The 16,963-nt window shown below is 47.1% G+C and overlaps 1 protein-coding gene across 3 annotated transcripts in view; it reads left to right on the top strand.

Annotated features, from left to right (window-relative positions):
• The window catches only part of RRBP1 (ribosome binding protein 1), a 56,596-nt gene that overhangs the window by 415 nt on the left and 39,218 nt on the right, over positions 1-16,963 (top strand). For 2 of the 3 annotated variants that reach the window (XM_045008868.1, XM_045008866.1), the window contains exon 2: positions 14,544-15,242. In XM_045008868.1, the coding sequence (XP_044864803.1) occupies positions 14,564-15,242 (679 nt within the window). In that variant the 5' untranslated portion in view covers positions 14,544-14,563. Of the gene's footprint in view, positions 1-295; positions 426-14,543; positions 15,243-16,963 lie in introns of those variants that run through there. The other variant, XM_045008867.1, reaches the window with a different exon arrangement.

Here is a 16,963-nt window from a genome sequence, read left to right as displayed (position 1 = left end):
GCGGCTGAAGCGAAGTGGGACAGAATCAGAACCGGTGTGTGTGTGTGTGTGTGTGGTGGCGCAGAGGGTAGCGATACCTCTCCCCCCCCTAGATCTAATGGGGGAACCCCCCCGGCTAACACTACGCGCCTACCCAGCAGCATCTCTCCCCCCCCCCCGGTAGCGAGTGCTCCGTTTCCCCTTGGAAGCGCCGGGTGAAGTTGTGCGGCTCCGGCCACGTTCACAGCTGGAGCAGGAAAGGGTTACATGGCAGGAGCGCTCACAGCTGACGTTGCTTGACTGGAAGTCTCCAGGGGATTTAAATGCCTCCTGGAAGCCTTAAGCCAGGGCTGGATCGTTGCGTGGAGCCAGGGACCGGGTTGGCGTGAGAGCCGCGGTGAGGCGGCCCCTGGACTGCGATCCTCTTGGAGGAGGGGGCTGGAAAGGTGGGCACTGGGGCGGCTTCGGGCTTTGCAGGGACGTCACGAACTGCGGCTTCGTGCCCCAGATCCGTGTGCACGCCTCCCCCTGGCCTGGGGCGCCGGGGGCAGGCTGCCGGGGGAGAAGGGGATTAAAACGTGGCGGCGGAGTTTGCAGAACAGTTTAAGGCGGAGTTTTCGCCTCCCCCTCTCCTCCCCGGGGCGATCCGTGCCCTGTCTGCCGAGCCGCCGCTTTCATAAGCGGCTGGGTTTGCGGGGGGGGCCGGTCCCTTCCGGATGAATGGGACCGCGCTGTGCCAGAGGCGGTGCGGAGTGACGACGTGTTCAGTCGGGGAGGAGGAGCGCTCACATTGCCCCGGCCCCAGGGCACAGCGGACGGAGCCCGCTCCAGCGCCAGTGCTTGTTTCCTCCTCTGCTGTTCAGAACCCACGTCCCCAGGCCCTTCGCTTCAGCGCTTGCAAAGCGGGGGTGGCTAGCCAAGAGCTCTGCCCGCTCCTTGAAAGTGCTCGGGGAGTCCCCGATCCTCCCCCCGTGTGTCCCTCGCCTGCAGCCGCTGGCAACCCCTCCCCGATCGCGGGCCGCTGGCTCTGGCTGCTGCCGGCTTCCGGATGGATTAGTGGCCGGGCCCTGGCCGCTGCTCTCCCTTGGTGCAATCACAAGGCTGCCCCAAATAAAGACCGAAGTGTTATCTTCGGGGAAACTGAGGAATGTCTGCATTTCCCTCCGCCAGAAGCTTAACGGAGGGGGGATACCAGGGTAAGGGTTTCACAACCCAGGGAGAAAGATTCACCTCAAAGGCAATATTTGCTTAACAAATGGGTTAGCTACAGATGTGCATTGTGCTTCTGTGTAGCCTCTGATGTAGCTGGTCTTATGAAATCCTGGACGGGTAAAAGTTTTCTCTTTATCTGGCATACCCGACAAGGAGTTACCCTGGACACGGAGCTGTAGTAGCTGAGAGGCTGCTGTCTCTGAATAGATTGTCCTCAGAGCTAACCTCTCCCCACTGAAACAGTCATGGCAAACTTTTAACAATCCCATCTGCTGCAAATATTTGAAACAAATTCCTTTGACCATAGTTGGAACTGATCTGGTGAAATCCTGTAATCTGATTAAATACAGTTACAAGAGGTCACAACCATGACAGGATTTCTTTTTTAAGGGAACAAAGGCTTTCAGCTGTGTTAACCCATAAAATGAGCCATTGACTGGTGCAGAATTAAATGACCATAGCAATACAGTACAGAGAGGATGCTAGAGATGCGAAAACCAGGAAGAACAGATTTCAGAGTAGCAGCCGTGTTAGTCTGTATCTGCAAAAAGAACAGGAGTACTTGTAAATTTGTTAGTCTCTAAGGTGCCACAAGTACTCCTGTTCTTTTTTTAGTTAGAACAGAGAAACTATACAGAGTAACATAGCAAGTAAAGGGCTCTGATTCTGTAATTGATTGTATGACCAGTCAGGCTTGCCTGCATGTTGTCAGTTGAATGACTGGGACCTAGAGGACAGGGCACTGGACTGAGACTCAGATCTGTGTTCTATTCCTGCTCTACTACTGGCCTGCTGGGTGACCTTGGGCAAGCTGTGTCACTTTTCCGCCTCAGTTTCCCCATCTGTAAAATGGGGATACTGATACTGACTTCCTTTTGTAAAGTGCTTTGAGAAAAGTGCAATAGAAAAGCTAGGTATTCTATGCAACCAATGCATCTGGGGTTGTGTAGAAGAAGAACCAGATATCTACAGGAAGGAACAAAGTTCTAATGATGGCCTTAAGAGAGAGAGTGAGTATAGAAAAGTACCAATGAGCTTGCAGTGAGAGGTCTCTTTGGGTTGGGTATACATAATGTAGAAGCAGAATAATAATCTTGTGCCAAGTAGCTCTAATGTGGCTGCCTCTGGAGTATGGCATTCTTCTTGAATAAGGTGACCAGAACTGATGTCCGATCACATCTGAACAACAAAATAAATGAGACAGGTACAAAGGTAGCATAAATCTTTCATAACACCTTCTTACTTGAAATACTCTGTAGTCACCTGAAGCTACAAATGCTAGAAGGCCCTAGCCACGAAGAAGGGAGATGTATATTGGAAGACTTCAGCAGACTATCGCAAACTTTTTAACAATAGCTACTGGAGGATTCCTTCCAAGGGAAGATGTGAAAATTCCACTGTTTGGTATCCTTAACACTAGACCAGTGTTTTTCAACTTGTGGATCCCTGAGAATCTGTGGACTATGCCTAAGATTTCCAAAGTGCTCCGCACCTCCATTCAAAATGTTTTAGGACCTGCAAATGAAAAAAGGTGAAAAACCACTGCACTAGACCAAGCACAGCACTGCCAGATGTGTAGTAGGAGAATTATCCTGCCTTGACAGGGAGGAATCTAGAGATCTAATTCTCTTTGTGAACCTCAACTTCCATGGTTATCCTAAGTCTAAACTTACTTAGTAACATGATTTGTATTGATCGTAGTTTTATAAAGACCATAACTCTTTAAAGAGAACGATCAGGAAAAGCTACTGTCATTGTAACATCTAGAAAATAACAAGAGTACATCTTGCTGGAGCAAACACAGTGAAGAGAATGAAGGGAGCAATCATCCCTTTTACAAAAATAACCCTTTGGAATTGAATTCCAGACTGTTTCCTTGCCAAAAATCATTTACTTATGAGAGCTGAGGGGCTGCTTTTGAGGTCTGACATTGAACCGCTGCCTTTTTTGGGGGTTTGTGATAACATTTCAAGGACTCTAAAAATGTGATTAAAAATAGGGTCTTAAAACGTTGCCTAACAGGGGCCTGTTCAACTCCTTTTAGTAAAAGCTACAAAAATATACCGGGGGAAAAATAAAGTGTAAAGCTACCACTACACAGCTGCAGCTGCCTAGCTCTTGCGGTGGCTCGTTAAAAGTGCCTACGCAAGCTTAAGTAACTTATAACTGTAATACGTGGGTGGGGTCTCTTGTCTGAAAGGTCACTGCGTCTCATTGTCAGTACTGAACAATATTAAATGCCTCTTTGGAATGTTAATATATAAAAATTGAGCGGATCTGAGAGAGGTGTATACGTCTCTCCTCCTTAAGCCATAGCAGCATCTTCCTTCCAGAAGTGTGTGCAATGGGGTAAGGCTCTGTCAGAGGTATCATCTGTGCATTAACAAACCACTCCGGCATCCCTTTCTGGCTTATGATGTTGCCAGAATCCCTTGAAAGTTTCTGTTTGCAGGATCAGGATCACTCTGTCTTTGCAGAGGCCCAGTGATGTTAATGGGACAATAAGAGTACAGACTAGTGCTAGAGTAACTGACCTTTTGAATACTCCAGACTTGAGTTTTTTAAAGCATATTATCGCCTCCTGTGTTTGGAAGAATGAGACTGTCTCTTAGGATACCAAAGAAGCAGAACTCTCAGTGTAAGGTTTGGATGGTCAATCAGCATCCACCTCCATGGATTTGTGTGAAATACGCTTTTTAACCTGTTTGAGGTGGCTCCGTCAGCCGAAGGCGGCTCTGTTGCCTGCAGTCATGCATGGCTGTGGAGCTGGACAGAGAGTGACTCCAGTTCACTTGGTAGCTCAAGTGTAACTTTTTTTTCCCTTGTGTACTTTAACTTCAAAAGCCTTTGTGGGAAGGGAGGGGGGCCTTCTCTCGCAACTGATGGTGAGAATAAAGTAAAGTATGGAGGGTGTGATCAGTGAGATGTGACTTTCTCTGCAATAAATATCCTCCCTCCACCCATTGTGCAAGTTTTTAAATGTGGGTTTTTTAAATTGACAAGGTTAGGGGCTTCCATTTTAAAAACTAGTGGGTGGAGGGGGGGCTTCCCATTAGAGTGGGGTTGGATCAGTAACACTTTTAATTTCTACATCAAATGTAGCTGTTTTCTTGTCCCCGAGTTGTTGGCTTTCTTAATAACTGTTGTCTTGCTATGGCAAACTAATTTGCACAAAGAGTTTTTATGCACCTATTCTCCACAGGTGTTAATTGAACTACTCATAAGTAACAACTACCAGTGTGAGTAAAGTTCTGCAGGATCAGGTCTTAGTTTGCCATTCTATTGGAATTTACTTCTTGATTTTTAAACTTTGGCTTCTGTTCTGCTAAAATCATCCCTGGTTGTTATGCTGCTAAACACGGCAGTAAATCAGCTTGGAAGACTCCTCCTGGGATTCCTTTTGTGTCTTTCACTTTCTGGTGTCACTAGAACTGTTTGTGAATTATGGCGCCATCTTTGATATTACAAAACGGCTCCTTCATCTCTGGCATTATTGCATTAGTCCAAGGTTACCATGCTGTGAAACCAGACACTCCATCCACTCACACTCTGACTCAGGAACTAGCTGCAATATCACAGATACTGCTCTGAGGTAGTTGGCGATCACTTACGAAAGTCAGTTACTCCTGGAAACCTACATCCTTTGGTATTAAGGAGCCATCATAGAATCTCAGGGTTGGAAGGGACCTCAGGAGGTCATCTAGTCCAACCCCCATCGAGCCTGAGTTTTTAATGATGACCACGTTGCTGTAGGTATCTTTGGAAAGTATAACTTTACAGCATGAGCCAGAGTCAGCTGACCTGGTCCGGCTGTATTTAATACAGGGTAGACGTGCATTTGAGTTGCATTTAAGTCAATGCTGAACTCTCTGCAGGACTTAGGCCCTTTGACTTCATATGCTGGAGAGGACAAACCTTAAGGCTGGCTATTGCCTAGTGATTATTAAAAATGCCTTATTTCTGTCTTCTTGGTCTGCCCTCCTTTGAGTATAATTGAAGGGATCAGGCTCTCTATGAAGCTCAGCAGCCGAGTGTAGTTGTCATATATGTTGTTGTGGAGCTAGGGAGTAGCAGGTTCCTAATTAAGGTTGCTTATGATTAGCTGGAAGCAGGAGTAAAACGTCTTTTTTTTAAGCGCTACAGCAGGGGTTCTCAAACTGGGGTGGCTAAGGCTGGTGTTAGACTTGCTGGGGCCCAGGGCCGAGGCTGAAGGCAAAGACCGAGCCCCACCCCCCAGGGCCAAAGCCCCTGGGAAGGGGGCCTAAGGTTATGTGTCTCCTGCCCAGGGCAGAAGCCCTTGGGCTTCAGCTGTGGGCCCCAGGGTGGCAGGGCTGCGGTGGATTTGGGCTCCGGTTATTGGAGTTGTGTAGTAGTATTTGTTGTCAGAAGGGGGTTCATGGTGCAGTGGAGTTTGAGAACTGCTGCTCTACAGACTAATTTCTTTTGGGAACTCTTGCAGTAAAAGTTTTTTTTTTCCTTTCAAACACCTTGGACCAGCCTCTCAAATTAGATGGTTCCCTCCTCCCAAGCCCATCTAGCAAATGTCTGTCTGTGTGCTTCAAAGTCCCTGGCTAAATCAAAATTAAAATATACATGGCATGACACTAGATGACCCTTGTGATCCCTTCTGACCCTATGATCCCATGGGAGACATGGTGGGGCTGGAAACAGTAACATTTAGTATTGCGGTAACATCACGATAGAGCTTTCTCGTGTTAGGCACTGTACAAACATGGGCTGTGTTCTTATGGCCGAAATGGGTGGGTGGGGTTGTTTTTAAATAGCAGGATAACTAGTGCTTATTTATGGTGGGATGTACCAACCCCACACTGGGCCTGGGGTGGGGGCTAAGTCAGCCTGGCCCTGCATGGGGTATGTGTCAAGCTGGGTGGGAGGAGTTCAAAGGGCTGACCAGGAAGGAGAGCAGCCTTACCTCTCTCTCCGGGGAAGAAGCACAGCCAGGGTCAAGGAGCTGAGCTGGGCGAGAGCCTGGCACCCAGGCAGTTGGGAAGCAAAGCGGCAGGAAGTGAGCCCGCCCGGGGTCCGTTGCTGAGTCAGAGACTGCCCTGGGAGAGGAGGAAACTCAGCAGAACCAGCTGGGTGGCAGACAGAAATGTGAAGCGCCGCAGGGAGCCTGGGAAAGAGGCTTAGAGAGAGCTGGGCTGATGTGCTGGGAACCCAGGATGAGGCTGGAGCTAAGGCCCAAGGCAGTGCAAGGCAGAAAGTAATCCTGGGAAGGCGGCATTAAGTCTGTAGCCAGGCCTTGGCTGCCCATTCAGGGGTCCCTGGACTGCAACCCAGAGGAGAGGAAGGGCCTGGCTTCCCTTACAAGCCCTGGTGCGCACACTTCGGCAATGAAGACACTGCTGTAGTAAGATGCTCTTGCCCTCAAGAGTTTGTAACCTAAATAGAAAAGACAGAGGGTGGGAGGGGAAACTGAGGCACGGGGTGGGGAAGTGACTTGCTTGGGGTCGCCCAGCAGGTCACTAGCAGAACTGGGGAAGGAATCCAGGTCTTCAGAGTCTCAGGGCAGAGCCCTATCAACCTGTGTTGGAAGGCAGCGTCGTTACTCCTAAATTTGTCACTGGCAAATCTAAGGGTACATCCAGACTACCCACCGGATCGGTGGGTAGCGATTGATCTATCAGGGATCGATATATCGCTCTTGTCTAGACGCAATATATCGATCTTCGAACGCGCTCCCGTCGACTTGAACTCCACTAGGGCGAGCGGTGGAAGCGGAGTTGATGGGGGAGCCGGGGCCGTCGATCCCGCGCCGTGGGGACGGGAGGTAAGTCGAAATAAGATACATCAACTTCAGCTACGCTATTCTCATAGCTGAAGTTGCGTATCTTACATCGACCCCCCTCCCCCAGTGTAGACCAGGCCTTAATCTACCACTAGTGGCTGATAGATGTGGGAAGATGATTTTTAAAAAAGGACTTTGTGAAATGGATTGGTGACCTACTCTTAAGAACCCAGTGTTCCTAGCCCTTATGAGTGAGAGAAGAGACCCTTCTTAGCCACGAAGGTTAGAAATACAGCTTTATACGGATTTCGGAGCATTCATTAGCCAACAAATTATAGACACTGATAAAGTGACAGTGCCAATTGAGCTGAAGTTAGACGTGACTTGTAGTGTTTAATTTCACAACTCTCCCACTAAATAACCTTAAATAATCTGTACCATGGACCTTGCTGCAACCTAGACTGACATTCCCAGAGGAGAATTCCTCCAGCTGGCACTCTAAGGTCTTTGGGCTCTTCCAGCTTCACGTGAGATTTTCTGAGAACCAGGCAGAGGAAGCTGGATTATGGGTTTAAAGCTTTCTCCTCTGGGCATCCGTACCTCTCTAGAGGGAGCTCTGAACACTGATTCTGTAGCTCCCCTTTCTGCCCACATATCATTTAATCCCTCTCTCCAGCCTGGATCCTCTGCCTCCATGTTTGCCTCTACCCCGACATAACGCGGTTCTCGGGAGCCAAAAAATCTCACAGCGTTATAGGTGAAACCGCGTTATATCGGGGTAGCAGCGGCAGGGCTCCGACAGTGATTTAAAGGGCCTGGGGCTCCCTGCAGTGTCCAGAGCTCCGAGCCCTTTAAAGCGCCACCCGAGCCCCCGGGTAGCGGTGGCAGGGCTCCAGCGGTGATTTAAAGAGCCCCGGGCTGCGGCTGCTGCTGGGAGCCCCAGGCCCTTTAAATCCCGCCCCCAAAAGACCTAAAACACAATGAATGTCTGGTGTCAATAGACAACTGCCCCTCACAGACCTCTGACTTTTTGTAACGTGCCAGTTTTGGTTCAGGACAGAACATCTTGGAGGTGCATAATGCATTCGATAGCCTCTGGTAACCAGCCGACAGCATGAGACCTGACCAATCCACTGGATGGGAAAAGACTGCCAAGTTGACTAAATAAATTAAAACTGAGTATTTTAAAAATCATAATGTAAATATCTAATAAACATATCTACGCAACACAGTACTAAACAATAGGGTGGATTGATTTTTAAACCAGCAAGGAGGAAACCTTGACTGAAATAATTGATTTTCATCTTGTTTTGCCCTTTAATTCTTTTCCTAAAAAGAGTTTCATTCTCATTGGTTTGTTTGATAAATATTTGGTCTATTCACAACCAGATACATCCTTTACACTAAATTTGTTGCTACTGTTTGCTACATGTGTGATACACTATTTCCATGCACATTTATTTAAGCAGTTTAACACACACACACTCAGACTTTTTGGTTAGAAATTGGTGAATGCTGCACTATTTTACTAGTTGGTTTGGGTCAAGCTGTACTTGAATGGGAATTGGAATTCAATTAAAATGTACCAAAACATTTTAAAATTTGTTTTTATTAGTTAAATAAAAACTACCTTAAATGTGCTGGGTACATACAAAGAAAGTGAGTGTATCAAAACATAATTTGCATTTAAAACTGACTTATTAAATACAGGAAATATTAACTGTGATTAGTAAATTAATTGGTTTTTTTTGGCGCAAGAGCCAGTTTTTTCTGTTATTTGGGCACCTAAAGATGCAGACAGATGTTTTAGGAGTGGGTTCAGAAGCTCCCATTTGCATTTTCAGGTGCCTGAATACTTTTTTGAAAATTCATGTCCTTCAGGGTTTTTAGAATTTTAGTAGATCTCATTGTGACGTTGCACTCCATAATGTTTTATGGAAATATGCTTATGAGTGTGAATATAATGTAACTGGAATATGCGTCATGCAAAAGGTCTCTTGTAAGGTTTCATTACAAAGCTTGTGATCTACTGAGTGTGTTCATCCTATTTGTTTGCATATATTATTTCGATGTCTGGAGTTAGGAGAATAAGATATAAACTTGTATCACTGATGTAAACATGTTAAGTCAGGGGTCCCCAACGCGGTGCCCGCGGGCACAGCTAAATGTGCCCGCGTCCTGACCCCCGGTGGAGCACCCGCTGAAATGCCGCTGAATTTCAGCGGCATTTTGGCGGGGACGCCTCTCGATGATGCTGCTTGCCGCCGACAAGCGGCGTCATCGAGAAGCATCACCGCCAAAATGCTGCAGAAATTCGGCGGCATTTCGGCAGGTGCTCCACCGCCGCCGTGGTCCTTCGTCTGGCGCCCGCCAGACGAAAAGGTTGGGGACCACCATGTTAAGTGGAAGCCATTAAGGGTGCTTCAGAATCAATGACCTGTAAATGGCTCTGTTTACTTGCAAACCTTCCTGGATATGTGCGGGCCAGCCCTGGAAGAATGGAGGCTGGGGTCCCACGGGACATGTGAACATGTCACCTGATACTGGAATCCATCTTAAACCTGGTGCTTTTCCATTTAGAAGGAGGGGTGGGAACCCAGAGAGAGGGAAGATTCCTGCCTTGTGCCAAGGCTATAAAAAGGGTGGAACAGAACAAAGGGGGCGGCCAGTCATGAGAACACCCCTAGTTTCCACCTAAGATGTCTGCTGGAACTAACAAGGACTGTACCGGGGAAAGGATTGGGCCCAGACTAGGAAGGAGTCTAATCTGTGAAAGCAGCAAAGAGTCCTGTGGCACCTTATAGACTAACAGACGTTTTGGAGCATGAGCTTTTGTGGGTGAATACCCACTTCGTCGGATCCATGGGTCGGAAGTGGGTATTCACCCACAAAAGCTCATGCTCCAAAACGTCTGTTAGTCTATAAGGTGCCACAGGACTCTTTGCTGCTTTTACAGATCCACACTAACATGGCTACCCCTCTGATACTTAATCTGTGAAAGAAGCTTATTGGAACATCTCTGAGGGTGAGATTTTACCTGTAATCAGTTTCTTAATGTATTAGGCTTAGACTTGCGTGTCTTTGCTTTATTTTGCTTGGTGACTTACTTTGTTCTGTCTGGTATCACTTGAAACCACTTAAATCCTACTTTTTATTCTTAGTAAAATCACTTTTGTTTATTAATGAACTCTGAGTAAGTGATTCATACCTGGGGGAGCAAACAGCTGTGCATCTTTCTCCATCGGTGTGTTAGAGAGTAAACAATTTATGAGTTTATCCTGTGTAAGCTTTATACAGAGTAAAACCGATTTATTTGGGGTTTGGATCCCGTTGGGAGCTGGGTGTCTGGGTGCTGGAGCTAGATGACCTACTGAGCAGATTTTGGTTAAAGCCTGCAGCTTTGGGGGCATGGACCAGACCTGGGTCTGTGTTGCAGCAGGCTAGTGTGTCTGGCTCAACAAGGCAGGGTTCTGGAGTCCCAAGCTGGCAGGGAAAATGGGCTCCGAGGTAATTCCAGCACATCAGGTAACAGTCCCAAGGGGGTCTCTGTGACCGAACCCGTCACACTCCTCCTCTTCTAACTGTTCTTCCCCCCACCCGCTTTTACAGGCTTGAAGAAAACAAGCTTTCCTGCTGCTTAAACGCCCAATCGGTTTCTCAACTTAAAGAAAACATTCTCTGCATGTGCTTGTTGTACTGAAACCAAAAGCAATTAAGGCAAAAGCTTTTCTGCACAACAAACTCCAAGTACTGACCCTTGGAAAAATGTAAATACTAGCATTTGCTCCATTGGAAAGACTGAAAATAATTACATCATGCAGGACAGGACAGTGTGTCATATTTATAAAGCTTGAGCTGATGTCAAAAGTTAAAGGTGTCTTGTTTTCTGTCCACCCCAAGTCTTTATAAATTAAAACAGCAGCACCCTTTAGCTCATTAAAACGTGAGGAGTGCTCCTTGATGCAGCCTTTATAAAATGTATTTAAATGATTAGTAAGTTTAGACCTTAACATAGGTTGTCAATTTCAAATTGAATTTGAAAATAAGCTATTTTTTTTTAAATATGTAATTTAAATGAATTTTTTTTAAATTCCAATTTAAATAAAATAGACTTTTCATCCACATTGATGATGAACCCTATATCAACAGTAGGCTGGCCGTTTGTCCAGTTTGAAGTTGTCCAGTCCTGTCTTTGGACAGGCTTTTCCCTGCCCGGTACTGGATGTCCGGTATTGTCACACTGCATGGGGAACGTCGTTTTCTCTCTCTCTGGCGTGACCTTACATACACTGCGTGGACAGGGTCACGCAGGTGCGGGTGGAGCAGCAGGTTCTGAAAAAGGCATTGTCTGTGCGATGGGACCTCACATGGACCGTGTGTGTGTGACGTTACAGGGGTATGCAGGCAGGAGTGGGCCCATGCTGTTCCCAGACGTACTGGAATGGCCGTTATTCTGGGGCTCTGGCCGCCCTACTCAGCGTAGTCCGTAGACATATTCGTAATGCTATATAGTGAATCAAACTGAAAGTGATTCAGGGACTGGAAAACTGTGGCCAGTTCTGTTGTCAGCGCTTCAAAAAGGATCTTGAAAAGAGCTGCAAGAATGACTCGTGGTCTGGAAAACATGACTCTTTAGTGAGACTTCAGAAGCTCAGTTATCTGTAGCTGATCCCAGAGAGCGTTAAGAGGTGACTTGGTCATGGCCTACAAGTACTGGGGGAGGGAGAGGAAAGAGATTTCTGATAGCAGAGGGCTCTGTAATCTACCAGAAAAAGGCACAGTGAGATCCAGTGGCTGGACACTGAAGCTAGACATTTCTAACCTGAATTTAAGTTGCAGATTTTTAACAGTGAAGGTAATTAACCGTCGGAACAACTTACTTAGGTAGGGTTGCCAGTTTTGGCTGGACATATTTCCTGGAGGTTTCATCACATGACGTAATCTTTAAAGCAGCGGTGCCAAACTTTTCCTGTCGTGACCCCACCCCCGACCAGTAATGGAATCTGTCAGCGCCCCCCCATCCCCGCATTACTGTACAGTTGGTTCAGCAGAGGAGCTTGGGCAGAACTGGGGATGCGGGAGGAACTGGGACTGAAGGTGGAGCTGGCCTGGGGGTGGAGAGGGAATGAGAGCTGGGGCCTGTAGCTGGGGGTAGAGCGGGGCTAGATGGTGCTGCCTTCCTGCCCCCCTCTGGGGGCTGGCCTGAGCTCTGCTGCATCCCCCCCCCCCGAACGCTCCTCCAGTTTGGGGACCACTCCTTTAAAGACTAATCTTTAATTCCTAGAGACTCCAGGCCAGTCTTGGAGGGTGGGCACCCCTGCAGTAGTGGATTCTGCGTCGCTTGCAGTCTTTAAATCAAAGCTGGTAATTGTTCTGAGATACGTGCCGTAGGCTAATCAGAAGTATGGGCTGGCTGCAAGAACCGCCGGGTGAGGTTAGGTGACCTGTGCTTTGCAGGGAAGTCTGACTAGATGATCTGAATGGTTCCTTCGGGCTTTAGTTGTGAGTTGCAGTGTGTGTCTTGGCTCTTGCTGTACGCTGAGGGCATGGCTGAATTGACAGCGAGTGTGGGGTGAGAGTTGTGCTGGCCATGGGCTCGCCGGTGTCACGTGTGACCATTGTCTTAATTTACCATTTATTGCCTTTCAGGGCTTATATCTCGAGAAATACACTTGAGCAACCTTGTCTCTGTGTGTCTGTGTAATTGCCACTGTGCTCAGGCAACACAACGTCGTGCAGGCTCCACACCATGCAGCTGTGAACGGCATGCTGTCCCTCCACCTGGGGTCGGGTGGGAGGTGGGGGAGGGAATCCCCCACCGCCTATGGGGCATCTGGAGAGCCAGGATTGGCAGCTTTGCAAGAACTGGCCCTGGCTTCTGCTTTCGAATGTTGTAGCCCGATGGATCACAGCGGAGGGGGTCGGCCAGGAGGCTGCAACTCCTGGAGTAGGCGGGAAGCTGTCCTGCATGCTGCATAGGCGTAGCTGCTCTAACTTGTGTTTATAGCCCCAGGAGCTGAAAACCTACCTGCTGCAATTGGAATAAGTGCTAGAGACATTGAATAAACTCGCACACTGGGGCAAGGGGTGTTGATACGTCCCTTATTTAAAAAAAAAAAAATTGGGCTGGGGAGAGGTGTACTTATGTCCTTACTCACTACACTGATACTGACTCGGACTCTTAATACATTCCATGGGTGGCGTACCCGAGCCCACTTATCCACTGACACTTTAAAAACCCCCACACTCCAATCTGGGTCTATGCTGGTTATGTGCTGTGTATGTATCTTGTGAACCTTGTAACTGATACCTGTAATCCCTGGTAACTCCAGCCTGACCCCAGATGTACAGTACTTTCCCTCTTAATGTTTAAAATTAAATATACACAAGTTAACTTTAATAAAATCAAGAATACAGGCTGGGGTCTCTGCTTTGCACTGCTCGATTTGGTTAGTTTAGCAGTCAAATATATGTATTTATCTTCATGCAGTTTCATGCCTGCAGACTGGCTGTGTACCCACACAGAAAACATGGGTTCAAATAACTGGGACTTGCACTTTGATTTGGTGTCTAATACAGGTCTCAAGCATCAGATCATAGTTAAAGGACTGGCTCTAATGTGTATAGTGAGGATTACATACTGCTGCAGAGAATAATTCTTGTTGTAGGTTATTAATACCCACTTGGCTGTAACAGGGAACATGCAAAGAAGTCTCGACATTGGCTTGTTCTCTTGTAATGTAAATGTGTTAAGGGCTGTAACAAAGAGGACAGTGATCAGTTGTTCTCCATGTGCCCTGAAGGTAGGACAGGAAGAAAATGGCTTAAATTTAAGCAAGGGAGATTGAGGTTAGATAATAGAAAGTTTTCCCTCACTATAAGGATAGTTAAGCCTTGGACCAGGTTTCTAAGGGAGGTTGTGGAATCTGTATCTTTGGAGGGTTTTTAAGAAATAGGCTGGACAAACAGCTGTCAGGGATAATCTGGGTATACTTGGTATTGCCTCAGCAGGGGGGTGTGGGTGTGTGTGTGTGTGGGGGGGAGGAATGGGTTAGAGGGTCTCCTGAGGTCCCTTCCAGCACTTCTATGATTCTGTATACCAATAAGGTAGCATTCTATTGCTAATGGATGTGTGAAAAGCTTTACCTGATTGCAAATGGGTATTTCCCTTTAGCATCTAAAATGCTGGACGTGTTTCTGGGTTCACTAGACCTGGAAGGGAAGGAGTACAAGACTCTTGATGCCTCATGTCCCGGTTTTATCCTACTATATGCACACTTGGACATTGTGTAACGAATGAGCTTCTTTAAAACCTCTAGATCCGTTGGCTGACTGTAGCCTAAGAAATCAACTCGTTTAAGCGGCTCTTCACCACATCTTTTCCAGTCTGACACACACTGAGTTTTGTAGCTTGCTGGGATGTGGATTTTCTTCTGCGTTTTTGTACAGTGCTTAGAATAATGGGGCCTCACCCTTTGGTGGCTATGCAATAAAAACAAGTGTTACTTACGCACACATGTACCTCCCTCCCCGCCTCCACCACAATAGAGCTGGTGCTGGGAAGCAATATCTTAGCACTAACTTTTGTCCTTGTGTCTTGCAGGTAGAGAGAGATAAGCCAGGATGGATTTGTACGATCCTCAGACACTGGGTGTTATGGTCTTTGGTGGTTTCATGGTGATTTCAGCTATTGGGATCTTCCTGGTATCCACCTTCTCCATGAAGGAGACCTCTTACGAGGAAGCCCTGGCTAAGCAACGCAAGGAGCTCGAGAAAACGCAGCAGCACAAAGTGGAAAAGAAAAAGAAAGAGAAACCTGTTGAGAAGAAAGGAAAGGCCAAGAAAAAAGAGGAGAAACCGAATGGGAAAATACCTGAGCAGGAGCTGGTTCCGGATGTGACTGACGCTCCCAAGGAAGTAGACCCTGAACCTGTTGCGGTGTCTGAGCCAGTGATCATTGAGTCTCCTATTCTGGCGGTTTCGGCTCCCCCTCAGGAGAAGGAGAAACCTGCCCCGTCACCTAAAGACAAGAAGAAGAAGGAAAAGAAGGTGGCCAAGGTTGAGCCAGCTCCCCCACTTGTTACTTCTCCATCAGTCTCTGTATCAAAATCTTCTCCAGTCTTGGAGGTAGCTGCCAAAGAAGTGCCTGTTGTGGCAGTCCCACCGGTCGGCACGCTACAAAGTGCTCCTGTAGTTCATTCTGTTGCTGTCAAAAAAGCAGAAGCTCTGGTAACCCAAGAAGAGACAAAGCACGACGGAGCTGCCAGGAAGAAGGCTGTGGCCAAGAAGAAGAGTGAGCTGAGTAAGTATTTGACTCCTGCAAGCGTCCTTACGGTATGTCACCAGAGGCGCTATGTGGTGGGGAAACTGAGCATTGGTATGTCAGGTGAGGAGCCCCCTTTCTCCGCTGTTAACTTGCCTAGAAATGGCGGTGTTGCCACAGGAGGCTGTTTTTGAAGGGCTGATTACGTGTGTGTGGCTCTTGTTAGACTGGGAAAGCCTCAGTGGCTTGGGTTCCTCTCTGTGAAACTCAACTACAGCCTTAATTTCTTGATTCAATGCCTCTTTTTTTTTTTTTAATGTAGCATCTTGTGCTGGGTGCTTCTGTGTGCTTGGAGCTGGCTTATCGTTTTGCAGCGTGCAGGAGGTCAGACTAGATGATCATGATGGTCCCTTCTGGCCTTAAAGTCTATGAGTCTATTTCCTTGGTTCTGAATACCTGAGTCTGACCGCTTAAGTCATGTAGGTATTTGTAATATGCTCATCACAGGTACCTGAACACTTTGCAAAACTGCACGAATGCAGAATGAGTGGTTGAGGGGTAGATTTGTATTCTCTCCCCTACCTGTCCCAGGAAAGGGGGAGACCCCTGCTTAGACATTGTGCCATCTTGGAAGAAGCAAGCATGAAGTTAGAGAGCGTGCGTGGATTGCTTCTTACTGATCCTCATAAGGGACAGGTGGCTGTTGAATTTTTATATTGAAGGTGATCAGGCTAGTTAGTTGTCAACCTCTGTAATGAAAGGAATCCCACTAAGGTGGACCTGCCCATGCAAAGGCTGAGTACTGCTAGCAGACTGCTATACATAGCTGAAGAAGGAGCACCTTATCCGTCTGTATCCAGAAAGCAAGCTGATTGGGTTTAGTCTTGGAGGACTAATGTTTTGCATTTGATAACTGTTCAGAAACTGCTACCGTGCACTGCAGGAACTCTTCCTCTAATTAAACTGTAACTAGAGGGAAGCAAAGCATGAGTATGCTTTGGAGAGGCAGGAAGTTAGAACTTCTTTACATTCTTATTGGCTGGCTTCTTTGTCTTTAGATTATTTTGGTGTCCACTGAGAGAATGGAGGATATTGCACATGCACAGCGTAACAGTTTTGCTGTTGGAATCTTAATGTTCACGCTTCCCGACTTCCTCTTAAAATCATTCTGAAACGTCTGCTTTACTGTAGTCTTATATGTAAATCCACTTGGAGGGCAAAAAGCACTTTGTGTTTGAGAGCAGCGGTTTTGAAAATTTTAATACTATTACCAAGGTGTCTCTCTTTCTTACACTAGGCACCTTGACACAAGCTAGTGCCACTTTATTCCTGTGTAATCAGTTAACTTTCCGGGCTTATGTAGGCTTTTTCCTCTCTTGCGGCAACGCAGTAGGGGACGGATTTCTCTGATCTGATTTGCAGAGACTTTCCCCAAGATGGGCTAACAGGCTAACCCCACAAAAGTCTGTGTTGCTAATGGCTACCTCTGTGCCTTGTGCAAATGGAAACACCGAAGCACTCTCTTTAAATGGAAGCCTGAGATAGTTCAGATGGTGGCGGTGACTGCAAGATTTGTGATTCTTAGTGTCCATGTTGTTCTCCTACCCCAACAAAGTAGCAGAGTGTCGGGTGCTTAAATCTCCTGCATATAAACTACTTGGACATCTGCAGTTAGGAGGGGCAACCTTGCTGGGCAGAAAGTACGCACCAGTGGCACATGTTGTCACTCAACACCATGGCAGATGTCATAGACATCATAG

Source organism: Mauremys mutica, chromosome 3, assembly GCF_020497125.1.
Source record: "Mauremys mutica isolate MM-2020 ecotype Southern chromosome 3, ASM2049712v1, whole genome shotgun sequence".
Classification (NCBI taxonomy): Eukaryota; Metazoa; Chordata; order Testudines; family Geoemydidae; genus Mauremys; species Mauremys mutica.
Note: the sequence above shows the minus strand (reverse complement) of the source record. Positions and strands in the feature narration are given on the sequence as shown.